General features: G+C 42.7%; 1 protein-coding gene across 3 annotated transcripts; it reads left to right on the top strand.

The window, feature by feature from the left end:
• Positions 1 to 410: 410 nt before the first annotated feature.
• Positions 411 to 25,233, top strand: MEAF6 (MYST/Esa1 associated factor 6). 3 transcript variants are annotated; one of them, XM_044913970.1, is made up of 8 exons: positions 411 to 521; positions 1,739 to 1,854; positions 4,863 to 4,950; positions 5,099 to 5,144; positions 15,668 to 15,860; positions 19,710 to 19,739; positions 20,518 to 20,551; positions 21,892 to 25,233. In XM_044913970.1, exons 1-8 carry the CDS (start codon positions 432 to 434, stop codon positions 21,898 to 21,900), a joined length of 606 nt encoding a protein of 201 aa, XP_044769905.1. In that variant the 5' UTR covers positions 411 to 431; the 3' UTR covers positions 21,901 to 25,233. The 3 variants fall into 3 exon arrangements, with proteins under 3 accessions (XP_044769905.1, XP_021539393.1, XP_044769906.1); XM_021683718.2 differs by lacking the exon at positions 19,710 to 19,739; XM_044913971.1 differs by lacking the exons at positions 19,710 to 19,739; positions 20,518 to 20,551 and having other exon boundaries at positions 15,668 to 15,859; positions 22,186 to 25,233.
• The last annotated feature ends 1,489 nt before the right edge of the window (positions 25,234 to 26,722 follow it).

The raw sequence follows: 26,722 nt of genomic DNA, 5'->3' as shown, positions 1-26,722 counted from the left end.
GGACGAAGGGGAGGTGGCAGACAAAAGCGAGTGGACTGAGGGCTCTTCCGGAGGCGAGTCCTCAGGTTTTGTGGGGGAGAGGAGAGGAGAGCGACGATGATATTCACGTTTCTGACTCGGGCAATTCGGCGGACAGTGCAAGTCATTCACTGAGGTGACTTGGGAGGAGTCTGGTTTTGGACAAGGTGAATTTGGGGTGCCTGTGACGCACAGCCGGCCGCGGAGGGGCCAAGGGCTGCTAGGACCCAGAGCGGGGCCCTTCACCGGCCCATCCAGGGGCGCTCGCGAGCCCGAGGACCCCGAGTGCGGCGCGGCGCGCGCCTCCGGAAGCCGCGCGCGCAGGCGCAGTGCGGCGCGGGCGCCCCCTGGCGGGCGGCGGCGCGCAGGGACCGCCCCCAGCCTGGCGCCGCCGCCGCCCGCCTCAGCCCAACATGGCGATGCACAACAAGGCGGCGCCGCCGCAGATCCCGGACACCCGGCGGGAGCTGGCGGAGCTCGTGAAGCGGAAGCAGGAGCTGGCGGTGAGGGGCCGGCAGCTGGGGCGCACGGTGGTGGCTCCGCGCCCACCCCCGCTTCCAGGCCCCGGCCCGATTGTGCCAGGCCGTTACTCCCCCGGCGCAACGCGGCGGCCGGGAGCCCGGCGGCCTGAGGCCGGCTGCGCGTTTCGCGGCCCGCCGGCGCCACGGCTTCCCGGCTGCGCGACTCCGGAGCCGGGTAGCCGGGGTCGGGGGGGCGGGGCACGGAGCGGGGGAGGGGGAAGGGGCCGGCGGGGACGTGGAGGCGGGATGGCGCCTGGGGTGGGGGCTTCTGTGTGGGAGCTCGAGGGAGGCGAATATCTGTGAGCTTTGGGGATAGGGGCAGTTGTGTCCTTGGCCTTTGCTGGGTGGGTGAGGGCGGGCAGGTCTGTGGTCTTTGAGGGGTGGGTTCGGGCGTGTCTGGGGGCCGTAGGAGACCGGTTCGGGCTTTGCCAGTGGGCTTGGAGTGGGTGGGGTAGGAGGCGAGTGTGGGAGGGGGACCCAGTCATCCTGTCTGGCCTTTGGAGGATGGAGGGGCGCATGTCCTTTTGAGGACTAGGAGATGTGTTGGATGGGGCTTTTGACGGGCATGGCTGTGATGTTTTGGGGAATATCTAGAAGGTGACAGGCGAGGGGAAAGGACTCAGTCCAGGGAATTGAGAACTGTGACATGCACCCAGGGTTCCAGACACCCTGGTGGCCGCCCCCTCCCCGCCGTGTTTAGGCTTGGGCACCGGGGAGGGCCATCTCACCCGAAGCTGCCCTCCCAGGTTTCCATGGCAACTGACAGCCTAGTGCCGGCGTTTTCTCAGAGCCTGCGGGGAGCGAGTTGGCGCTGGAAGGCTGCTCACCATTTCCTCTCCCCAGTAGCGGTACCTTTGTGCGTGCGAGTGCAGACTGCTCACGTTCTGCCTGAGCGGAGGTTCTTGACAGCTGGGTTTCCACCAGCCCTGCGAAGCGTATGCAAAATTTTGTACATTTTTCTGGAGAGAGGCTCTGTACATTCCCTTCTATTCTCAAAGGGCTCCAACAAGACAGGTCTACGGTCTAGACTGTCTTAGTCTGAAAACAGCCTTCCTCTCCCCATGTCTTGTCTTTCCAACCGGGGTGGCTTAGTGTAGTGGAGCTTGAATGTCTAAGGCTAATATTCAGAGTTTGGTTTAGTCAGAGTTAACGTTTGCATTTAAAACACATTACCCATTTCCTTATTTTTCATCTCCCAGGAAACACTGGCAAACTTGGAGAGACAGATCTATGCTTTTGAAGGAAGCTACCTGGAAGACACTCAGATGTATGGCAACATTATTCGTGGCTGGGATCGGTATCTGACCAACCAGAAGTGAGTGTCAGAAGCCTGTGGTGTTGGTATTGTGCCCCAGTAATTGTTTTTTGGACTTTCTGTGTTCTTGCTAGCAACTTTGCAGGGAGGCAGTAGTAAAGTGGTGGTGTGGAAAGCCGTCCGGGGTTCCACTTGGACTCTGGCTCAGCCTCTGCCCCACTGAGTAATTGTGGGCAAATCCTACATCTGGGAAATAGGGAAAGTTGGGCCGGTGGTACATGGTTGTGTGAGGCGTTAAAGTACAGCAAATGACAGTACCTGACATACCACTTTGTTAGTGTTTTCCATTTTTTAATTAGTCGTGAGTTTGACCTTTACAATATTTGCCACAGCTGTGTGCTAACCGTACCACAATTTATTTAGTAATAACTATTCTTGAAAACTGTCTAAGCTTTTTGAAAATTTTCAAATTTGAAACACTTCAAGTTGAAATAGTACTGTGCACCCTTGATACCCTTCCCTTGCATTCATCAGTTGTTACCATGTAGCCACATTTGCTTTCTTTCTAATGTATATAAATATACACACACCTATATCTGTACTTAAAATTTTTAGAGGCACCTGGGTGGCTCAGTCAGTTAAGCATCCACCTCTTGATTTCGGCTCAGGTTATGATCTCAGGGTCATGGGATCGAGCCCCATGTTGGGCTCTGTGCTGGGCATGGAGCCTGCTTAAGATTCTGTCTCTCTCTCTGCCCTTCCCCCTCCTCTCTAAAAATTTTTTTTTTAATTTTGATGTAATTACAGATACATAGGAAGTTGCAGCAAATTAGAGGGGTCCCATGTACCCTTCACCCAGTCTTCCCCAATAGTTGGATTTTATGTAACTGTAGTAGAATATCAAACTCAGGAAACTGACATTGGTACAATGTGTATGTGTAGTTCTGTCACTGTGTGTAGATTCCTGTAAGCACCACTGCAATCAAGATACAGAAGTATTTTATCACCACAAAGATCTTCCGCCTGCTACCCCTTTATAGCTATATCTTCCCTTTCCCCCACTTTTTTTTTTGCTGATCATTTAAGTAGATAGCATGACACTTTGCCCATAATTATGTCAGCAGTTACCTCCTACGAACAATTATCACACATAGCGAATTAGCATTATACTCATAGTATCATCTACTATAGTCTTTATTTCAAATTCCCCTAATTGTCCCCAACATGCTTTGCTGTCTTGTTTTGATCCATTCAGTGTTCATGTATTGTATTTGGCTGTTATGTCTCTTTCCTCTCTTCATTTAGGAGAGTCTCCTACCCTTTTTGGTGGTGAAGTTGTTCATGACATTGTTTTGTGGAATGCCTCAATTCCAGATTTTTCTTTTTGTGACCTCATGAGAGATCCTTTAAGGATTTTTGGAAAAAATCTTACATAAGTGATTTGTATGCCTGGTATGTTGTTTACCTCTATTATACTGGGAGGCACATAATGTCATATTGTTCCATTTATTGGTACAAAGTTTGAGCATATGATTTCTCCCTTGTAAAAATTCATTTTTTTCTCTTTGTAATTGGAGGCTATACTTTTAGACAGTGTGAATATATTGCTCCTCCAAATTTCTATTCAGTGGTTTTAATATCCATTGTTGATTTTTACCTGACTCTCTTAATATACTGCTGATTCTGATCCTTGTACATGGATTACTGGCATTTGGAAAGAAGAATCTTCCCTTCATATCTTCTCTCTCTTTCGTTCTCTATCTCTGGCCCTCTCTCTCTCTCTCTCTTTTTTTTTTTTAAAGATTTTATTTATTTATTTGACACAGAGACAGTGAGAGCAGGAACACAAGCAGGGGGAGTGGGAGAGGGAGAAGCAGGCTTCCCGCCGAGCAGGGAGCCCGATGCGGGGCTCCATCCCAGGACCCTGGGATCATGACTGGAGACAAAGGCAGACGCTTAATGACTGAGCCACCCAGGTGCCCTCTGGCCCTCTTTAGTATCATTAGAGACCAATGGATTTAAAAAAAAAAAAAAAAATCAGTGTTGGAATCTAATGCTGTCACTTTTTTATTTATAGAGGCTTATTTTTTACTATGAACTTATTGAAATATATACAGAGAAGTGCATACATCATAAACATACAGCTTAGTGATGAAGCAAATACACCCATCATTATTCTTTTCAGTGCTTGGTTTGCCCCATATGTGGACAGAGGGAGCCTCCTCTTGCTGATTCCATTGTCTTTTTGACTTGACCCTTCAGTCTTCGAGCACTTTGTTGCTTTCTGTCCCAACAAGGTGTCTTAGACTCACCTTGTCCTTTTCTTATCCCAGAACTAATACCAGCCATTTCCTTAAGGAACCCTGGTTTGTTCTTTAAATTTTTTTTTTAAAGATTTAATTTTTTTATTTTTTAAAGATTTTATTTATTTATTTGACAGAGAGAGACACAGCAAGAGAGGAAACACAAGCAGGGGGAGTGGGAGAGGGTGAAGCAGGCTTCCCGCAGAGCAGGGAGCCCGATGTGGGGCTCGATCCCAGGACTCTGGGATATGACCTGAGCCGAAGGCAGACGCTTAACGACTGAGCCACCCAGGCGCCCCTAAGGATTTTATTTTTTTAAGTAATCTCTAAACCCAGTGTGGGGCTCAAACTCAAAACCCCGAGATCAAGAGTCGCATGTTCCACTGAGCCAGCCAGGCGCCCCGTGTTCATTAAATTTTTTCAGTTAAGCTTACTTGACAGAAACATTTCATATCACTAGTCTGTGCTAGTTGTTTTTAATAATAAGTATCAAAATAAATACATATTAAAATGGCAGTGACTGTGAACTAACTAATGTCCCATAGTGGAGCACCTGCCATGTATTGGAAACCGTTGCTGTCTGTGTAGGCATTCAGCGTAAAGGTCGTTTTGGTCAATCCAAACGGTATGGAGGTATTTTCGTGTGAAAGTTGGTAATTTAAAAAAGAGAGACAATGAGAGAGTTCCTTACATGTGTCCTGGGCCATCCTCAGCTTCAGCCATAGATACAGCTTGGTGTTTATGAGTTTCTTGTGTGTGTTTTAGAAACTCCAATAGCAAAAACGATCGAAGGAACCGGAAGTTTAAGGAAGCTGAGCGGCTCTTCAGTAAATCCTCAGTTACTTCAGCAGCTGTAAGTGAGGTTGGGGGAATCTTTCTGTGGCCCATCGTGGAGGAACTCCTCAGTTAAATTTCTGCGAGTTTTCTCTTTCCCTGCTGTCTGAGTGTTCTCCGGAGGTCTGTGATAATTTTTCTAGTAACGGGTGGTTTTTTTCTTTTAGGCAGTAAGTGCATTGGCAGGAGTTCAGGATCAGCTCATTGAAAAGAGTAAGTTTATTTTTTTACTTTTTTATTACTTTATTTTTAAGCTACAGTAGCCCTTGTATTTAACTCCTATCCAACCTAGAAGTTAGGAACCCTTTTGAGTCTCCTTAATCATGTCTTTTTATCCTCTTTTTTTTTTTTTCTTGGAGGAAAAAACTACCATGTCCTTCCTGCCTCTTCTGTCATGCAGAGCTTGACTCTAGCTGCTGAAAGACGTTGCTGATAAGTGTCAGGGAGGGTTTTTTGTTTGTGTGTGTGTGGTTTTTTTAATTTAAAAAGAAAACCTTTTATCATGGAAAATTTCAGACATATCTGATAAATCTCCATGTCCCCAATTTAATAATTCTTAGGAAAATCTGATCCTGTGAACAGAATGTACCTGTGTGTTCTTAAATATAAAACACAGAGTAGATAGTATTTACTTTGTTAAGAAATTGTATCATTCTCGGTAGGTAAGCCATATAGTCTAATTCTGTTCTAATGTCTAGTGATGGGATATAGATCTGTACATTTATCTTTCTGAGTCAGACTTTATGTAGCTGTCTGTATTGGACACTCTTCCTGTGCACTGGGTCACTCTAAAACATAACCTGCTTTTTGTGCTGTGGCTATCTACTTCTTTCAGATGGTATATTTTGTGGGATCCAGTTTTTGTGTTTGCATTGGGCCAGTGTTGAGGAAGAGGGATTTTGGTAGTTTGGGAATTAGAACTACTCAGTGACTTTGATTATTATCTCTGTGTACAGATTTCTAAATATCTAGAAAATTCTAGAAAATGTCTTCTAGTCATTTCCGCTCAGATATTCATGCTCAAACATTTTATCTAAAACTGAACTGTTCTGTTTCCTTCAAAACTTGTCTGCCCAGTTTTTCTGTTATAGTACTTTTTTTCTCCCTCATTTGAAACTCTGTAGGCATCTTTGACTCCTTTCTGCCAACCTAATCAATTATACCAAGTCCTTTTGATTTTTCTTTTACTATGGCTTAAGTAAGTTAAATCTTATTTCTTTTCAATTAATTGCCACTTGTAGAATGTAGAGCTAGTATTATCTGCTTTCTGAGGTCATAAGACTGGTTAAGGAACACCCTGGACCTCACTTCTGTGAGTTGAGATGGAATGATGTCTGGGACTCCTCAGTTTTCACAAAAGCCTATAATCCTCCTCCTGGCTTGGTGGATGGTTCAGCATCTGGCTTTGTACTTAACTAGCCACCCAGAATGGCTGCACCTAGGTACCCGTGAGGCAAGGAGTCTTAAAGCCACAGCTTGCAGAAGCTTGGCTGAGACAAGCACTTACGTATTAAAGGTTTTCTGAAGCAGGTGTAGGCCATCCATTCCTGAGATCTTCCCCTTGAATTGAGTCACATCCATGGAATTTGTCATATTGATATTTCTTGGTCTTCCCTATAAAGTTGTATTTGATGAATTATATTCTGGTCCTGTTAAATGTGCTACTGTATTTATTGTAAGAGAATGTTGCAAATGTTTACTATCATTACTAATTATGATTTTTAGGAATAGTTGTTTTTCCTGAGGGGAGCCTGGGTGGCTCTGTTGGTTGAGCCTCTGGCTCTTGATTTCGGCTCAGGTCATGATCTCAGGGTAGTAGATTGAGCCCCATGTTGGGTGCTCCACTCAGCTGGGAGTCTGCTTCTCTCCCTCTCCTCTCCCTCTGCCCCTCCCCCTGTCCCTGGTTGCACACGTGCACTCTCTCCTTCTCTCTCAAATAAATAAATCTTAAAAAAAGGAATAGTTGTTTTCCTTGAACAGCTAGTTGGTTTTTATTGAATATCTGATAATGGACTGTTTCTTTGTATAGGTGCTAAAAGGTTTAGTGGTTCTCCTCTAGAAAGCGAGTATGAATTTATAGCGTGCATTTTGGGAATGAATCTTAGTGTTGCATCCAGCTTACTTAAGTCTTCTATTCCTCTTTGTTTTACTTCTCATTTTAAATTTATTTTATTGGATTTTATTATATGAATCTTGGTAAACTGCTTTGAATTCTTTTTAAAATAGAGAATTACATAGTGAAGTTTATCAGTTCAAATGGTCAGAGCCCCTTTGAAGTAATTCTGTTGCGTTCTGTCTGTTCTGTCTCACCACCTGTCATTACCATTTCCTCCTGCTGTTCTTTTTTTTAGAGGGGCGTGCAGAGGGAGAGAGAATCTCAAGCAGACTCCCTGATGAGTGCAGAGTCCAATGTGGGGCTCCATCTCAGGACTCTGAGATCATGACCTGAGCCAAAATCAAGGGTTGGATGCTTAACTGACTGAGCGTCCTGGGCACCCCTCTTCCTGCTATTTTTTTTTTTTTTTTTAAGATTTTATTTATTTATTTGACAGAGAGAGAGCACAAGTAGGTAGAGCGGCAGACAGGGAGAGGGAGAAGCAGGCTCCCTGCTGGGCAGAGGTTCCCCATGTGGGGCTCGATCCCAGGACCCTGGGATCATGACCTGAGCTGAAGGCAAATGCTTAACTGACTGAGCCACCTAGGAGCCCCTCTTCCTGCTATTTTTAAGAGTTTATTTTCATCTTGATTTTCTGCAGTCAACTATAATGTGTCTAAGTATGAATTTCTTTGTAATTATCTGGCTTGGGTTTCATTGGACTTACTGAAATGGTGGCTTAGTAATTTTCATCAGTTCTGGAAAATTCCCAGCTATTACCTCTTAAGATACTGCATTTGCTCTGAGCTCTGTCCCATCTCTTCTCCTACTCTGCTTACATGTATGTTAAACTTTCTCATTGTATTCTTTATGTCTTTTATTAGCCCTTCCGTGTCTTCTGTCTTTGCCTCTGGGCCACCTGACAGTTCACTAAATCTCTTTTCAGTTGAGTCTGACTTGCTGTTAAACCTTTCCTTGATTTAAAAAATTTTTGTTATTACATTTTTAATTTCCAGAAATTCCACTTAATTATTTCTAAAATCTGCTATGTAATTTTTCAGTAGCTTTCTCTGCAATTATTATTAAACTTTCTTTTACTTCTTTAAGCAGAGTAAGCCCGGTTGTTGTATATTCTGTGTTTAATTTCAACCTCTGAAGTCCTTAAAGACGTGTTTCTGTTGTGTGTTGCTTCTGCTGGTTATTACTCATGAAGTCTAATTTCCCTGTGTGCCTGGTTTTTTTGACTGTGTAGTGCTCATTGTAACCTCAAGTATTTATAGAATAATTTGAGGGGGGAAGATGAAGGTGCCATCTTCTGAAGACTTAATGTTTTCTTCTGCTGGGTGTTTAGACCTCTTTAAACCAAGTTGAGGGTCCCTGAAAGACCCAGGTGATTCAAACCAAGCTTTAATTCCATCAGAGGAATGGTCTGCTTCACCTTTTGCTCTTTATCCTTTGTACAGAATCTCTCCAATGTCTCAGAATTTCTGTATAACAAATCTTGCAGAACGACTCCTGGTTCTTGATTTTTGATGGTGATGAAGTACACATTCTTTTTTTTTTTTTTTTAAGATTTATTTATTTATTTATTTGAGAGAGAGAATGAGAGAGAGAGAGCACACGAGAGGGGGGAGGGTCAGAGGGAGAAGCAGACTCCCCGCTGAGCAGGGAGCCCAACGTGGGACTCGATCCCGGGACTCCAGGATCATGACCTGAGCCGAAGGCAGTTGCTTAACCAACTGAGCCACCCAGGCGCCCCTGAAGTACACATTCTTTTCTCTTAGAATTTGGAGTTACACATTCTTAGATCTCAAAGGATTTTGGACTTCAAACCATTCTGAAAATTTTCTTTAAAAATGCATTACTTTCTGCTTTCTTTGGCTTAGGTACCCAAACTAGAATGATAGAGTGGATTAGCACGGTCCCCAAAGGGGAATTTTATGCAAATTAGTGAAGCATTGTGTGTTTTTGTAAAAAGAATAAAAACAAACCGGCAGATTTTATCCAGTTTCCTTTAAAGGATCAACCTAGTTTCTACTGTTTGTTTTATCAGACTTACCTGAAGCTTTCATCAAACCAGATCTTTCCTCAGCATTTATATCATTCCGGTGGATAAGTAAATGGCTGCATGAAGCATTGTTGGATATCTTTCTTTCCTCCTTTAAAGTTTTTGTGCTGATCAAAGTTAGTGCTTTGGCAGGATTCGATAGGCGTTTTTTGTTTAGTGTTTAAATAAGTAGAGTGTCTCATTTGTCGTTGTATTATACTTAATCAAAATCTGGCATTCTTTAAAAACAAGTTTCTTACTTACATGTCAGTGAGAAATGAACTTAGGTGTCTTTTCCTGGTGACAGCATCATAGGGTTGACAGACTCGCTGCTGCCCTTTGGGGTGTTGTAACCCACCTCTTTTGCTCTCACTCCTCTCCTGCTTTCATGAACCAAGAAGAGACAATTATTAGGGTGCCTGGGTGGCTCAGTCGGTTAAATGTCTGCTTTCAGCTCGGGTCATGATCCTGGAATCTCAGGATCGAGCCCTGCGTCAGGCTCCCTGCTCAGCAGGGAGTCTGCTTCTCCCTCTGACCCTCCTTCCTCTTGTGCTCTCTCTCTCTCACTCTCTTTCAAATAAATAAATAAAATCTAAAAAAAAAAAAAAGACAATTATTCCCACTTTGTGGTCAAACTTTGTATTTTAACAGTGTTTAGTCTCCCTGGCTACAGTCCCTCTTATAAACCACTTCTAGCCCGATAATCCTAAAACATGGGTTTGTACAGAGAACTCAGGAAACATTCATTGTTTCATATCACTTTTCTGTTTAGAAATACTCGATGACTTTGCCTTATGTCCTGTTAGCAACTATTTTATGGCAAATTGTCTACTGTTTAGAATTTGACTTGCATGTTTGTAGATCTCAAGGATATTGAGACTTGAACACTTACTGTGTTCTAGATACTACTCAGCCACTTGCATTTATCTCATTTATTCCTTAAAGCTACTTCTTGAGGGATAGGTACAGATTATAGGCTTCTTGAAAGTAGGGAACATTGCCGTAGCTCCAGTGTCGACCCGAATGCCTTGTCTATAAGGGATATTCAGTGTAGAGAAAGATTTCCCATTTTACAGATGGAGAAACAGGGTCTGAAAGGTTAAGCAACAAGTCAGATCTTTTAACCATCTCACACTGTCTCCGTAGGTCAGATCCCTTAATCTGACACTCACGGCTCTTCTTACCCTGTCGTGCTATTTCATCTCTCATTTCTCAAGCCATCTGCTTAAGAGATGTTGTTTGATTCATTTGTCCCAAATGTACTTTGTGTTTTCTCTCTGCACTTCTGCTTGTGCTGTCTTTTGTACTTATTTTGGCTTCTCATTTTTCAAGGTCCAGCTTAAATTCCACCTCCTCAGTGAAGCTTTTCCTGAATAATCCATTCTTTCTTCTCTGGCTCCCATGATACTTAATATTCATATCAGTCCTTTGGGGCATCTGTTACTGCCTGGGATGTCACCGCTTCAGAGAAGTAGCACAGGTGGATTCTCCCTTCATAGGGCTTTGATTTGATTTACACTCTTTTGTGTGTGTTTGCTCATGGGTGCTTACAGAATATGACAGACTCATCCATTTACTCAGTACTCCCATAGCCACTGGTCCAAAATGAGGAAATAGTTGGTTTAGTTCGTTAATGCCATTTAATAGAATTACAATGTAGGCAGAATTTGCTGTATCTAACTTACCTTTCTTACTTATCTCCCACCTTTTTAGTTCATCCTCTCTTCCTGTGCCCAGCCCCTGCTCAGTCCTGTGCCCCTTCTGTCACCCTGTCTATGATCCAAAGCTTTTGTAACCTCATGCCCCATCAGCCTATTCCCTCCCTAACCAGTACCTCCACCATTTGCAGTTTTAGAGATGACATTTTTTAGCTACATAAGAACAGGACTGGCTATCAGAGAAGAAGGCTGTCCTAATCATACTTCTCCATTTTAGACTCATCTTTTTATATTTTGTTAGAGGTTTTTTTTAATTAGAAAAGTATTATATTCTGATTGTACTAAGTCACACTATTTAGAGGTGAATATGAGACAGGTTAATTACCTCGTGTTCTTCTTCAGCCCTAACTTTCTGAGGGTAACCAACATTAACAGCTTGATATCCTAACACATCCTCCTGGACACACACACACATGCGCACACACACAGAGGTGGGGATTTTTTTTCACTTGGAATTTTAGTTATGTCGTAGGGATTTTTTTTTATTTTTAAGAAAGAAATTTGATCTAACAGTACATATTATCTGCTTTTTCACTTATCACATATGCTCCTACAGGTTGCGTGCATCCAGAGAGAAACGTATAGAGTAGTGATGAAGAGCGTGGGCTTTGGAGCCAAACTGTCTTTGAATGTGAATCCCGACTCTTTCCCTTATTAGCTATGTGACCTTGGGCAGGTTTCTTAAACTCCAGCCTCCTCAGTTCCCTTCTCTGTCAAATGGTCATCATAGTTGTAGAGGTTTCGTGAGGGTTATAGGTAAGGTATATTTAAAGTATATAGAACAGTGCCTGACTTCTAGTAAGGACTCTGTTAGCTATTGTTATAATCTCACATTCTTTTCAAAAGCTGAAAATACCCAGCAGTCTGGTTGTGCCTCCCCTCTTGGTGAGTGTTCACACTGTCTCCATTTTCCCCACTATAAACAATGTTGCAGTAAGCTTCCTTGTACACTAGCTTGTTTGTAATGGACTTTTAATTTCTGTATGAGAGTGTCCCGGAAGTGGCATTACTGTGTCAAGGGGTGATTTTCATAAATATAGCACAGTTATTTTCTGTGGTATAGTGGGGAATATATATTTGGTCTTTGTCCCCTGCTCTGGCACACAGTTCCTAAAACCCTTGGAATCTCCAGAGTGATAAGAATGACTAGCATACACTGCATACAAAAGAAATTTTTGAATGTTGGAGTGCCTGGGTGGCTCAGATGGTTAAGCATCTGCCTTCAGCTCAGGTCACGATCCCAGGGTCCTGGGATCGGGCCCCACATCAGGCTCCTGGCTCAGCGGGGAGCTGCTTCTCCCTCTCCCTCTGCGTCTCCCTCTGCTCATGCTCTCTCTCTCTCTGTATCTCTGTGTCTCAAATGAATAAATAGAATCTTTAAAAAACAATTTTTTTTGAATGCTAATGGAGATGACTGAGGGCTGAAGGCTCCTAGAGGGCTTCAGGATGAGGGCTTAGAATTTTCAGCCTTACCCCAAACCTCAGAGAGGGGAGGAGGGCTAGAGACTGAGTTAATCACCAGTAGCCAATGACTTAATTAATCATGACTGCATAAAGAAACTTTCTTAAAAACCCCTAAACTGTGGGGTGCCTGGATGGTTTAGTCAGTTAAGTGTCTGACTTTGGCTTAGGTCATGATCTCAGGGTCCTGGGATTGAGCCCTGCATCAGCCTCCCCGCTGAGTGGGGGGAGTCTGCTTCTCCCTGTGCCCCTCCCCCCGACTTGTGCACGAGCATGCACGCTCTCAAATAAATAAAATCTTTAAAAAATCTAAACTTTTGAGCTTTTGTTGGTGAATGAAAAGAGGTGCTAGGAGGGTGGTGTGCTCAGAGAAGGCATGGCAGCTCCCCGCCCCTCCCCATACCTTGCCCTGTGCATTTGGCTGTTGCTGAGTTGTATCCTTTATAATAGACCATTAACAGTAAATAAATCATATTCCTGAGTTCTTGGGGCTGATGGACATTGTAGCAAATTATGAAACCTGAAGAGGGGGTTTAGGGTACCCCTGATTTATAGCTCATTGGTCAGAAGTATGAGAGGCCTGGTATTTAAGTGGGGGGGCATGCTTGTGGGACTAGAGCCCTTAACCTGTGGGTCTGCCCTAATTCTGGTAATAAGTGTCAGAATGGAATCAAATTATTGGTGTCTGGAGAATCAGGGAATAGGTTTTTGGTTTTGGAAAACACCCTAGACTTTTCCAAAAAGAGTATCACCATTTATAGTCCTAGAAGCATAGCTTGGGAAGGCCTGTTATAGATATTATTGAGATAAACTACAGGAAAAAGTGAATACTTTTTAACTCTTTATTAAAGTGAGTTTTTGAATCTATACAAATAAAGAAGGTAAAAAAAACAAACCCCTATGTACCCATCACACTGCCCCAAATCCCAGACCATGGTCAGTGCCCTCTCCATACCCGACCTACTCTCACTTCCACCTCCTGTGTCACATTGAAAATCCTAGACATCATACCATTTTCTTGTATATTCATGTTTCAATATGTATCTCCAAATGGTAGGTTTTTAAAAATTGTGGTAAGGACACTAAAAACAGGGACACCTGGATGGCTCAGTTGGTTAAGCATCTGCCTTCTGTTGAGGTCATGATCTCAGGGTCTTGGGATCGAGCCCCGCATCGGGCTCTCCGCTCTGCGGTGAGTTGGCTTCTCCCTCTCCCTTTGTGATCTCTCTCAAATAAATAAAATCTTTTTTTTTTTTTTTTTAAACAAGAACCCTGAAACAAGTTCCCCCGGATTTTTTTTTTTTTTTTTTTAAGTAGGCTCCACACTCAGTGTGGGGCTTGAACTCACAACCTGAGATTAAGAGTAGTGTGCTCTACTGACTGAGCCAGCCAGGGGCCCTGACTTCCACAGATTTTTAAGTGCCTAATACAGTATTGTTAACTACTGGTACAGTATTGTACAGCAGATCTCTAGAGCCTATTCATGTGTAACTGAAACTTTCTACTCCCCATTTCTCCCTCCACCTGGCAGCCACCATTCTACTCTCTGCTTCCATGAGTTTGGCTATTGTAGATACCTCACATAAATAGAATCATGCAGTATTTGTTCTTCTGCGACTGGTTTATATCATTTAGTATGATCTCCTCCTGGTTCATCTGTGTTGTAGCATAAGACAGGATTTCCTTCTTTTTTTTAAGGCTGAATAATATATTCCACTATATTTATATACCACATTTTCTTTATCCATTCATGCATTGATGGACATTTAGGTGGTTTTCACACCTTGGGTAATGTGAATAATGCTTCAGTGGACATGGGAGTGCAGGTATCTCTTCAAAATCCTGATTTTAGTTCTTTTGGATAAATACCCACAGGTAGGATTGCTGGGTTATACGGTAGTTCTATAAGCGATAAGCTCTTACCACTATAATCACACCAAGGAAAAAAAACCCCTAAACAAAACGTGTATTACTATTACATTTCTTTTTAATGCTGAACAGTACTCCATTGTATGGTTGTACCACATTTTATTTATGTATTCATCAGTTAGTGGTCATTTGGCTACTAGGTATAAAACTGCTGTGAATATTCATGACAAGTTTTGTGTGAACCTGTTTTCATTTCTCTTGGGTATATACCTAGGAGTGGAATTGCTGGATCATTTAGTAATGCTGTCCTTAGCCTTTCGGGAACTGCCAAACAGTTTGCAAGGTGGCTGCACCATTTTCTATTCCCATCAGCAATGTATGAGGGTCACATATTTATATATTTTTTCTTGTTAGGCTTCCTTCTGTGGTCATATCGAAGAAACCCATTTGCCTAATCAAATGGGTTCTAAGAGTTGTATGTTTTTAGCTCTTACATTTAGGCCTCTGATACATTTTGAGTTAATTTTTGTGATGGTGTGAGATAGGGATCCAACTTCATTCTTTTCTTTGAGAATGTCCAGTTGTCCCAGCATTATTTATCAAAAATATGATTCATTGAATTGTCTTGTCACCCTTGAAAGCCATTTGACCCTAACTGTAAAGGTTTATATCTGGACTTTGAATTCTGTTGATTATGTCTCTTCTTATGCCAGTACCACACAGTCTTGGTTACTGTAGTTTTGGGTAGTAAGTTTCGAAGTTTATTTTCCAATTTTTTTTTTTAAGATTTTATTTATTTATTTGACGGAGAGAGACACAGCGAGAGAGGGAACACAAGCAGGGGGAGTGGGAGAGGGAGAAGCAGGCTTCCCGCCGAGCAGGGAGCCCAATGTGGGGCTCGATCCCAGGATGCCAGGATCACGACCTGAGCCGAAGGCAGATGCTTAACGACTGCCCACCCAGGCGCCCCAGGAACTACCTTTAAGATAGGAAAAAGAGGCAGAGGGAGAAGCAGGCTTCCACGGGATCATGACCTGAGCCAAAGGCAGATGTTTAACCGACAGCCATCCAGGCATCCCTTAAATACTATTCTTAAGATTTCTCAGAGTAATGGGGCTCCTATCCTCTTGAGCCCCCTTTCTTGATAGACAGGATTCCTGTATGGTCTGGGGAAGGAACCCAGGCTTCTTGTATAATTATTAATCCCATTAGTGGATTTTGCTGTTTAAGTGACCTTTATGCAGCCAGGAGGAGGGACTTCTGCTTGTATGGTCCCATCCCCCAGCTGTCCTTAGGTAGGTTGCTTCTGGTTACACTGTTTCAGATTACTTGTGTTTCCGGAACTCTGGTAACTTTGATGCTTTGACTGCACATATCTTCTCTGTCAGCAAGTATTTTTCTGTCAGTTAGAATGTATGGTCCTGGAAGATGGGAAAGCATCGCTTTTTTTAATCTATTAGTGCTCAACAGCATCATTCCTGGCTGACGGACAGACTGCCTGAGGAGTGCTGCTGATGCTTCTGGGACTTGTGTTTATTCCCTCCAGGGGAGCCAGGAAGTGGGACGGAAAGTGATACTTCTCCAGACTTCCACAATCAGGAGAATGAGCCCAGCCAGGAGGACCCTGAGGACCTGGATGGATCTGTGCAGGGAGTGAAGCCTCAGAAGGCTGCTTCTTCTACTTCCTCAGGGGGTCATCATGGCAGCCATAAAAAACGAAAGAATAAAAACCGACACAGGTCAGTGGCAGGGACCCCCACCTCTCTGCCCCGCTGCCCCGCCCCGCCCCGCCACCCCCACTCCCCTGCCCAGAGCTGCCATGACTATTGCTGCGAAGGGACTTCACTAGAGGAAAAATTCGTCAGGATTGGTGCCGCCTTTCTGTTACAGATGGGGAGAAATTGCTCTGGTCCAAATGAAACAGGCGACGTTTTTTCCAGTGGAGGAATGGGTGGGCATTAGAGTAAAGGTGAAGGAAGACAGCCTTCTCACTTTCTAGTGTAGAAGAATTTCATTCCATAAACACTTTGTTTAATACGGTGAAGCTGAGGAGGAAAGGGGGAAGTCTGTAAAGTTGGACTTGGAATATGGCACTAGTACATGTTGGGAAGCTGCCAAGTGGGAGAGAGTCTTTTGCTCCTAATCCTGGTCCCTGCTTACACTTACTCCCTTGTGGGTGGACAGAGCTGATCTGACATGCCTTTTTTTCCTTTTAAATACAAGGTGTTTGATTGCTTATGATTTCTTTGTTTTATATATCTCTGTAATATGCTGATTTCAGATATCAGAGAGGAATAATATAAAGTGTATATAAGATATGAGAGTACCTTTCTAGATAATGTTTGTCCACTGTGTGTGTTTTTGTTTTTGTTTTTTTACAGTGCGTAATGAGATAGGAATGACATCAGTGGACAGAGAGGTCAGGTGTCACCCAGAGAGGATTTTAGCATTCACTCTGCCTGGGGTTTGTATGATAATACCAGGGCCTATTAACTCAGATAATTGGAAATTACACAGCTGTACTCAGAGAGGGTGATGCATAGCTTCTAGAGTGAGCAGTCTTGCCCTGACCTCAAACTTTCTTCTGGCAGGCATGAAAACCAGGTGTCCATAGGCTGGCTTTTGTCCTGCTCCTCTTGGGAGCTTATATACTGAGGTGAAGGGGTGCAAGCAAGGAAGGGGCGGGGTTCCCTGTCCTCCGGTGCCCTTCTGGGTTGGGTTGCTCTACAGACCTGTGGGATATTCCTTCATGCACCCAAGGCATCCATGGTGTTAGCTTTGTGGTTATGGCACATGGGGATAATATAGAATGAACTTGAACTGGCTTAAGCCTCCTAGGCATCAGCAGATTCTCTAATTCTTGTAAGAACTTTTCTTGTCAATGTGGTGGTGGTTTTTAGACTGCAGAAATAGTGTTTCCTCCAAAAAGTGACCCAAGATCGCTGCTTAACACTTTACTGCAAACCGAAAATCACTGTGCCAATCTCATGACTGCAGTAAGAAATAGCAAAAATTGCACATCTTTTTTTGTGTGTAAGGTTATATAGGCTATTTGATCACTGTGGTAGGACTAATGCTACTAATCACAAACAGTAGCAGGGAACCAGTATTACTCTTAAAATATTTTTTTAAATTGTTAAGTAATTAAATGCCATGCTCTGTGTTGCTTTTATTAAAGTCACTCCAGTGTTATTTTAAAGTAATGATTCTTTTCCTGTTTCACAGTGTCTAGAGTAGGGGGACAATTCCTTGAAGTTTCTGGGACATTTTTTCCATTAGTGATACAATAGATAGCTACTGTTAATTGTAGGTGATACTTCCCTTTTTTTAATGCTATGATCAGCTGACTGATAAAAGGGAATTAGGCATGAACTTAACTTCCTCCTGTAGGTTTCTAGTAGATTTCCATAGGAACAGCACTTCTTCCTACCCTTTTTCCCTCTGGCTCCCAGAGCTAACTCCTTCCAGAAAAATAGAAGGATTTATAAAGATCTTGGATGTTACTTACTGCTTTCACAAATGGTGTTTTCTGTTTGGAAAGCAAGATCCTTTTGTCATCCCCCTGGCTTAATATCTGGCTGGCCTTTTCCCTTGGCCATAGGTGCCTCCGTGCCCCAAGAGAGCAGAGTGAAGCTGATTTGCCTTCTTTCTGTATAAAAAGGTTCAGTGCACCAGAGTGGCATCTCAGGGGCCGGTGAAGGTTCTCACATTCCTGCCATCTTCAGTAAGGAAATGTCCAAACTCCTTGTCCCCGACTCATGTCTTTGTGGCTCTTTCAGACTGTGGGAGGATGGAGTACTTTGTTCATACATATTTGTACCTTTGCATTCAGTACAGTCCTTGTTTCTCCTCCCAACTTGCCACGCCCCCTCAGATAAAATCAGTGGTAAATTATTTCAACAAATGTCTGAATGCCTACTGTGTGCCAGGCACTGTTTAGGGGTGAGTAAAGCAGATGGAAATGAATTCGGCACTGTAGCAAAAAGGAGTAACTTACGGATTTGTCCTCTTGAGGAATATGAACATTTGTCAAATAATTTTTAGCATTCATACATGATCACAGTGTTCTGAATTCTTATATTTTACATGATATCTGAATAATAAGTCCCAGTGCCTTTAAAGAAAAAAATTGAAATAATAACTTACAGCGGCTCTTAGAGGTTTTTACTAATACACAAAACTCTAGAATTCTTCTAGGTAGTTTGTGGCATTTTCATTAAGTAGGTACAGTCTAATTTGCAAACAAAATTAAGTTAGGCTGAAAATTAATTTTTTTTTTTAAAGATTTTTATTTATTTATTCATGAGACACAGAGAGAGAGGCAGAGGGAGAAGCAGGCTCCCAAGGAGCAGAGAGCCCGATGCGGGACTCGATCCCAGGACCCTGGGATCATGACCTGAGCCGAAGGCAGACGCTTAACCATCTGAGCCACCCAGGCGCCCTAAATTTTTTTTTTAAGTTTTATTTATTTTAAGTAATCTCCACACCCAACGTGGGGCTCGAACCCACATCCCCGAGATCAAGAGATCTCTTCCGGCTCTTCCAACTGAGCCAGCCAGGCGTCCCTAAAAGTTAAATTTTGGTAATTCCTCAGATGACTTAAGTGAGGCAGTTGCATAAGAGATATTGAAGTTACGCTTTCTTCCAGCTTCACTCTTGCAGACATGGGCCAGGAGGAAAATAGAGCATTTTGCATATTGTTTTAGCACCTGTCTACAGTGTGAAAGTTGTTGGAGCCAGCCAAAGAGCTGGTGTCATGCTCAGGGTTAATGTTTGCTTTGGAGGTCTGCCCAGACCATGGCCTGTTAGCAGCAATGTCCTAAACAGGCGCCTCCTCTGCATTGTTCCCTTTCAGATCCCTGAGGCTCAGGTGCTGGTGGATGTCAGCTGTCCTTTGTCTTACTAGGGGGGCTGTAGATTTGGGTGTTCTTAATACTAGCCCTGACATAAACAGTTACCTGCCATCACCAATTCAGGGGCAAAGTGATGTGACCCTGCAGTTTTCTGGAACAAGACTGTCACCGAAGTTTATTCATTTGACCCTTGGCTTTCTAGGATGAATGCTCTAAAAAAGAGTCCCATGTTCCCTGGACATTCTTAGAACTTACAACTTGAGTTAAAAGTTGCAAAATGTTTTCTTTTAAAAAATGTATAATGTTTTTATCTTTTATGTTAGTCAAAGTGTATTGTGCTGATTTGTTAGTACCCTCTTCAAAGCACCCTTTCAATATATGACTAAACCCTTCTTTCTCTATTTCTTCTAATGCCCTATTTATATTTTTCACTATAATTATGTATTTTAAAAGTTCTAACTCTGAATCTGGCAGCTAATAGATGGCCTGCAGGTACCTCATTTTCTAATGAAATAACTTTTCCTTTCATAGTCTGTTCTTCTGATACAAAACCCAGTGAGGGAAGGGACTCCCAACTGCAGAATCTTTGGTGCTTTGATGTTTGAAACTTTATGGCTTAAGATTCTTAAAGCTGATTTTGTTTCTACGAATCTTGCTAGGGTGGCTAATCGACTAATTTATTCAGTTAGTATATTAATTTCTATTGCTTTCTTCCTTTCAAATGCTGCCCCTCAGCCCGTCTGGCATGTTTGATTATGACTTTGAGTAAGTTTGATTTGAATTAGTATTTGTGCTGTGCTGTTTAGTGTGTAGAGACCAATATGCCTTTTTGAGACCTTTCTAACCCATAGTTTATCTGTTTAATTGTAGGTATGTATATTAGGTTAGGCTGGGAAGTTTTTTTTAAAAACAGAAAAACGTGATGGAGGTAACATTTTATTTAATAACTTAAGCAAAATTAAGTAAACTTCACTTTTATGCATTTTAATTTCTTTAAAAATAGATAACCTTTAATTCACATTTAAATTGATTTTCTGGCTTTGCTTCATAAGGAGATTAATAGTTTAAGATCTTGATATTTTGCTTTGGAAAGATTTAAAAATTGAAATTTGTGTAATTTCTTTTGTGTTTCATGTCCAGAAATACAAACTCCTAGTCTCTTTCCTGTTCTTAATCATTATGTGTCTCAGTGATTATCAGTGATGTAGTTACAAAGCTAACACATTAACATAGAGCATGCCCTCTTAATCCAATCTCTTTAACGTATAGTTTTGAATAGTTTTAAAATTATAGGGCTTTCATAACTGCTGTATATTTCTTTTTGTCATCTAAGTTTGCCTTGTGGCGAGAGTATCTGCTTATGTTTTTAAATACTTGCTTAATAATATCTGGGTAAACAACTAAATATGACATAGTCTAATGAAGAATGTGGGTTTTACTTAACCAAATAGTCTTTGTTATAGCTTGTGCCATATGCAGTAGCTGATTCCTGGCCCCTTTCTGTAAATTAAAACACGAATATGTTTTATCTTTTCTATCGCAGGATTGATCTGAAGTTAAACAAAAAACCACGAGCTGTAAGTATCAGCCAGACCATTTCAGAGAGGCTGGTGATTTTGTAGATGATTAGAAAAATGTGTTCATCTTCAGAGCTGAGTGTTCCTAATCTCAGGTTACAACTCTCATTTTAAAGGCTGGGGAGGGGTGTACCCATTTGGATACACTTCAACTTTTAGGTGTTATTTAGGTTTTTTTATATTTTGGATAGAGAGAGGGGTCACACATTTTTACTGAAGAAAATTTCCCTTTGATTAAAGAATGAATTGAATTGTTACTACTAGTTGTTTTTATTTTTGGGGGTTTTTTTTTGCCTATTTTTGAACTTTATTTAAATCATACACACTTCTTAAAAACAGTGTGATCATTGTTTGTTATTTCAACTGACAGCATAAGCATTGCTATTTTGTTAAGCACTTTGTAAATATACTTTTGATAGCTGCATAATCCTAAATCAGGGAGGTACTGTAGTTTACTTAACCATTCCCCTCTTGCTGGAAATTAATATTTTTCTGGACCAAGGTTTTCCTGCTGTCTAAGGCTCTACAGAGCAGGTCACAAGGAAGGCTGGCTGGAACTCTCAGGCAGGAGCTGAAGGGATAGTCCACGGGTGGAATTTGTTCAAAGAAACTTCTGTTTTGGTCTCCAGGTCTTTCAAATGATTCAGTCAGTTCCCCCATCCCCGCCCCAACACACACACACACCATCCAGGATAATTTCCTTGACTTAAAGCTAACTGGTTGTAGATCTTAATCACATCTACAAAATGCCTTCGCAGCAACACCTAGATCACTATTTTTTTTATTTTTATTTTTAAAAAATTTTTTTATTATGTTAATCCCCATACATTACATCATTTGTTTTAGATGTAGTGTTCCATGATTCATTGTTTGTGCATAACACCCAGTGCTCCAAGCAGAACGTGCCCTCTTTAATACCCATCACCAGGCGTTATAACCCATCCTCCCAACCCCCTCCCCTGTAGAACCCTCAGTTTGTTTTTCAGAGTCCATCATCTCTCATGGTTCGTCCACCCCTCCGATTTCCCCCGTTCATTCTTCCCCTCCTGCTATCTTCTTTTTTTTTTTTTCTCTTAACATATATTGCATTATTTGTTTCAGAGGTTTTGTTTTGTTTTTGATTGGTGAGCTCAGGGGACCTAACAAGGGCAGAACTGATGTTTCGGTCCCTTTGTGGACTTGGAAGACGGGACATTTTCAGATGTGAAGTATTGTCTGTTGCATTTGAAGTAGCATCTTTGCCCATAGAGCAATCCCCTAGCAGGGTTGTTAATGAATTTCTTCTTAAGCTCCAGCTAATGTTCTGAGAGTAAGTTGGGACTCTGTTTTTCTCTCTTCAGGACTATTAGAAGACTCATTAGTTCAGAAGCTTCCAGGCTGTAGAGCCCTGCTTCCCTGCTCCAACCTCACAAAGATACATATCGCTCACCTGAGTGCGCGGCCATCCACCTCTGCTTTCCCAGACCCAGTGCCTGTGACTCTGAATAGTTTGTTCTGAAACGTGGTGACAAGTCATTTCTGTAAGACTACATTGGATCATTTACTGTGTGTCATTTTTAGTAACAGAACTGCAAGAAGACCAAGACATGGTTATAATTCCAGCAAGTTGCTAACTGTGCATTTCTCCCTTCTTGGAATGAATGTGTCCCCCCAAACTGGCTGGCACCAGCTTCATCTGTGATACCCATTGAGAAATGTTCTCTGGTTTTGTTTTATGCTGAAGGTAGAACATAGGTCACGTTTCAGAGGGAGGCTGTAAATATTGGGCATTTTCTTATTTTGTTTGTGTTTTATTATTTTTCTATTGTTTTTACCATCTTCTTTTCTTTGGGGACTTTTTGTAATGCCGTTGTACAGCTCATACCTTCCTGCCGACATATCTGATCATCTGCTTCATGCAATTGCCAATAATCTTCACTGAAAATAATCTGGTTTACCATAAAGAAAATGGGGAACTTGGCTCTGTGTTTTTGCAGGGGGAAGGTAAAGAGGGTTTATTTAATAATTACCTATCTTAAATCTTTCTGCGTTGGAGGCAGTTTTATGTTCAAGGAACAGGAAAGGCTGAAAAACCTAAGTTTAAATCAATCCTTTTAAAATAGATATTTTTATTCTTTTATATAAATAAAATTTCGCAGGTGTTGACTTCTCATGCTTTACTTTTAAACCTGAGATTGTTTTTTCACTTATTTTATTTATTCGTAGTATCATGCCTTATGGAAATTTCTTCCTTTTTCCATTTTTCTTTTTTTGCTGGTATCTGCCTGATTAAACATTGCTCTGAAAATCATTAAGGCATATGGAAAGGCTCAACATTGCACCCAAAGCTGGTAACGTTACGGAGTTCTGGAGCAGAGTGAGAGATAGGATCTGCGAGAGCTAGCGATGCCCAGCAGAACCCCTTCCTCACAGGGCCGGCCGGGCTGGGGAACTTGCCGATTTGTTGAACTGTTACCTGCCTCGAGAGTGGTGCTCGACCTCGGCTGCTCATGGGAGTCACCTGGGAAGCTTAAGGACCTACTGATGCCTGGGTCCCAACCCCAGAGACTCCGGCTGGAGGACAGTCTAGTGACTGGGATTTCCGTCCAAAGAGTCCCTGGGATTCTGATAAGAAGCCAGGTTGAGAACCACTGCATGAGGAGTGTTTGACTGAAATCCTATGTTGCGAATCAGTCTAGGGGTTAAGATTTGGGGCCCCATCTTTCCTTTGATGCTGTCTAGTCATAGTCCTTGACTTAGGCCCATATCTTTGTAAGAGCAAATATGTTCCATTGTGTTAATATTGGTAGAGCTGAATACGGATGGCGTCTGTTAGCAAAACGAGTCTACCTTGTCAGATGTGCTAAAGCTTTCACTCTTGTTCTCAAATAAACTTTTTTTTTTTTTTTTTTTTTGGACTCTGTGGCTAATTAGATGTCTTTGGTAGCAGAACTCCAATCCCAGGGTTTTTAAGAAAATAGTTTCTTATATTTAGATTGTTCCTTAAAAAAAGAGAAAAACAATTATAAAGCTAAAAACCATGGGGACCAGAAGACATCTGTTCCCTCCTTTGTCAGTTTCTCTCCTTTCCCGGGAGAGAGAAGTGGGGCTTCCTGCGGTCTCCGTGGCCCAGAGGAGAGCACACAGGAAACCTGAGAGTATTTCTCTCATAGTTTGACATTTGCTTGAGATCTGGTGGGATTGCTCTTAAAAAGCTGTGTTATGTAAAAACATACTTGTGTATATGAATACACACGTATGTCTATTATCATGGTTAGAGTTAGGCTGCTTGCTTTATACTTATTTTCTCTGTATAGTTTTCAGTCATTGATTAGGGGACCTCCAAAGTTTTCCTGTAAGCTGGCCACAGACTGAAGATATTTAAGTCTCAAGAGACTGCTTATGTTCTCTAAATTGGGGAGATTTAGGCAGAAACCCTAAGAGATGCCTACCATGCTTGTGATATTTGTCACTTTGGTTATTAACTAAGTTAGTCTGACAAACTTAGACGTGACCAGTGACCCTGCCAGAATGGCTGCCAGGACCCCTTCTAGGCAGGCCTTCACCTGATTATTGGGGTCGGGAATAGTATTTTGCTTTAGGCCTTTAGCCTTCTCATCTCCACAATGGGAAGAAGTTGTCCTTTGCTCCTGTTGGTGGTTATAAGGCATTTAAAAAAATCCAGGCCCTTGGTAGTTCTATTTCATGTCTTCTGGGACGATGGTGACTGTACATGGCTCCCGAGGGAGTCTTAAGTATGCTTGCTCTTCCAGGAAATCATTTATTTTGTTGAAACTCCAAATGTTCTAAATAGCATCAGACCCTGCAAGGGAAGATGGAGAGCAGGGACAACCCGCAAAGGAGAAGACCGGAGGTGCTGTGGGGCCAACAGGAGGGCCTGAGAGGGAAGGGCCAGTGGGCCGAGAGCACGGGCGTTCAGAGCTGCTGTCCGTGTCTTGGGGGCCTCTGGAGTGCTTTGAGAAATGGAGCCTTCGGGTGCTATAGAATAGTCTGTAAGTATCCTACAAGGAGGATTGTTGATACCTTGACCTGTGCGATGAATAAGGGAATGGAAACAAGTATTTAAATGGCCTAACTTTGAAAGGAGTAAATGCGCTGTTTTGAAACACTGCGACCTAGTTTTTGCTTCTATTCTGACTTCTCTGCCCCTCAGCCTCACTCCCAACTACTGAGGCATGACTGCACGTAAAAATGCACGTCTGCAGCCCGCTGCCAGGGCCACTGCACGGGGCCCGAGTGGAGCGTGAGCATGAGCGTGCGTCTTTGTACGCACGTCCTTCCCTGGGCTGCTGCCCTGCGCGGGTCCTGGGAAGGTGACTGAGGAGAAGGCACTGGGATTCTCATTCCTGTGTTCGTGTAAATGTTACCGTGTCTGAATTTTCTAAGTGAATTGGATTCAGGATTGGAAACAATTTTCACTTTGGAACACTCCATCTGTAGAGTAAAAGTTTTCACTGCTAAGATGGGCTGTGGTGTTGATTCTGACCCCCGCTTCAGCGCAGGGCGGTGGTCCCCAAGGAGGAGGGTATGGAGGATGGCCCATGGCTTGGGAGGGGGTTGGGGGGGCACATATCAGGCCTTGAATTTGTATGTATTTTCTGACTCAGCCTTTTTTAGTTGTCACTTTGAATGTGTTATAAAATATACATAAATATTCATTAGTACATGTAGATACTTGATAAATAAACCTTAGGTTGAACCACAAGCAGTTGCTGCACTTCAACCATTTTGATCTTCAAAACGGGCAGTTATCCTGATTTAACGACGTATATGTGTTGGGGGTGTGTATGCTCTCAGTGTTTACTGTTCGTGGACAAGAATAGCCTTTGGAGGCCCTAGCTGATAGAACCCTCCTCAGATCCCCACCCCCATAACTTCTGTTCCCTAAGGAGGCATTAAAAGATTTAACTTGAATAAATAATACATGCAAATGGCATATATTCAAATAGTACGGGAGTATGGTCAATGAAAAAAGTCAGTCCAGCCGTCCCTCAGCGCCCAGTTGTCCTTCCCAGAGGCGGTTCCTTGCGTGCCCTTCCAGAGGAGCTTTGAACACATATGAGCAATATGCACACAGGCATGTGCCTATTACAAAAACGGTAGCATACTTTTTTCACCTAGGAATACAGCCTAGAAAGCGTGCTATAAATGCAGCTTATAAACCTCATTTCTGTTGGCTACTTAACATTCCTTTATGTGCGTACACCACAATTTATTCAGCCAGCCCTCTACTGATGGCATTAATGCTGTTTTGTCCTCTTTTGCCATTTCGGGCAGTGTTGCAGTGCCTTACATTTTGTAAATATGATTCTTAGTGGTGGGACTGCTGAGCCATTTGGGATGTGTCAAAGGGTTAAAACACGGATCTCACTGTGACTTTATTGCCCAGATCACTTTTTAAATGTGAATACTTGTGTTTTTTCTCCTTTTCTATTCCTTCTTATTTCTCCAGTTCTGAGGACTTTTCTTGGGTAATTTGTTACCCATAACAGTTGGAATTTTCTGGAGCTTTCAGCTTTGCAAAAGGCAGGGCTGATGCCTCTGATGTTACTTTCTGGGGGTGCAGCTGCAAATGCCATTAAGAATTCCCATTTTAGGGGCACCTGGCTGGCTCAGTCCATGGAATGTGCGACTCTTGATCTCAGGGTCAGGAGTTCAAGCTCCACACTGGGCGTAGAGCTTACATTAAAAAAAAAACAAAACAAAGAAAAAAGAATTCCCATTTTTGCCTTAACACTTACATATTACTCTCTTTAGAGTCTTGTTTTCAGATCCTATTGAAGATGCTTGTCTCTAGGCACTTCGTTCAGGCCAGTGCTGACAGTCGTACCGGGAGGCGCCGGCAGGTGGCAGGCAGAGCCCCACAAGCGCCCCTGGCCTTTAGTGGGGCTCTAATCTGGAGAGCCGCGCGAATCAGAGCCCTTGGACCCTTCCCAGACCCAGCAACGTGCCCAACCCGGTGTGGGGTGGGGTGGGTTGCCTGATCCTTTTCTTCTATGTAATTCTGCAGCTGTTTCTTAGATGGGTGAGCAATTTAACGTGGCCAGTACCTGCCTTGAGATGGCCTTCAAAAGGCCACATCCCAGGATGACAGCCTGGGGGCCTCCTCCCCATCCAGGAACTAGCTGGAAGGATTTACATACCATGGCCTGGGATGGCCTGAGTTTCCTT

Source organism: Neomonachus schauinslandi, chromosome 4 (genome assembly GCF_002201575.2).
Source record: "Neomonachus schauinslandi chromosome 4, ASM220157v2, whole genome shotgun sequence".
NCBI classification, from domain to species: domain Eukaryota; kingdom Metazoa; phylum Chordata; class Mammalia; order Carnivora; family Phocidae; genus Neomonachus; species Neomonachus schauinslandi.
This window is presented reverse-complemented; position numbering and strand designations above follow the sequence as displayed.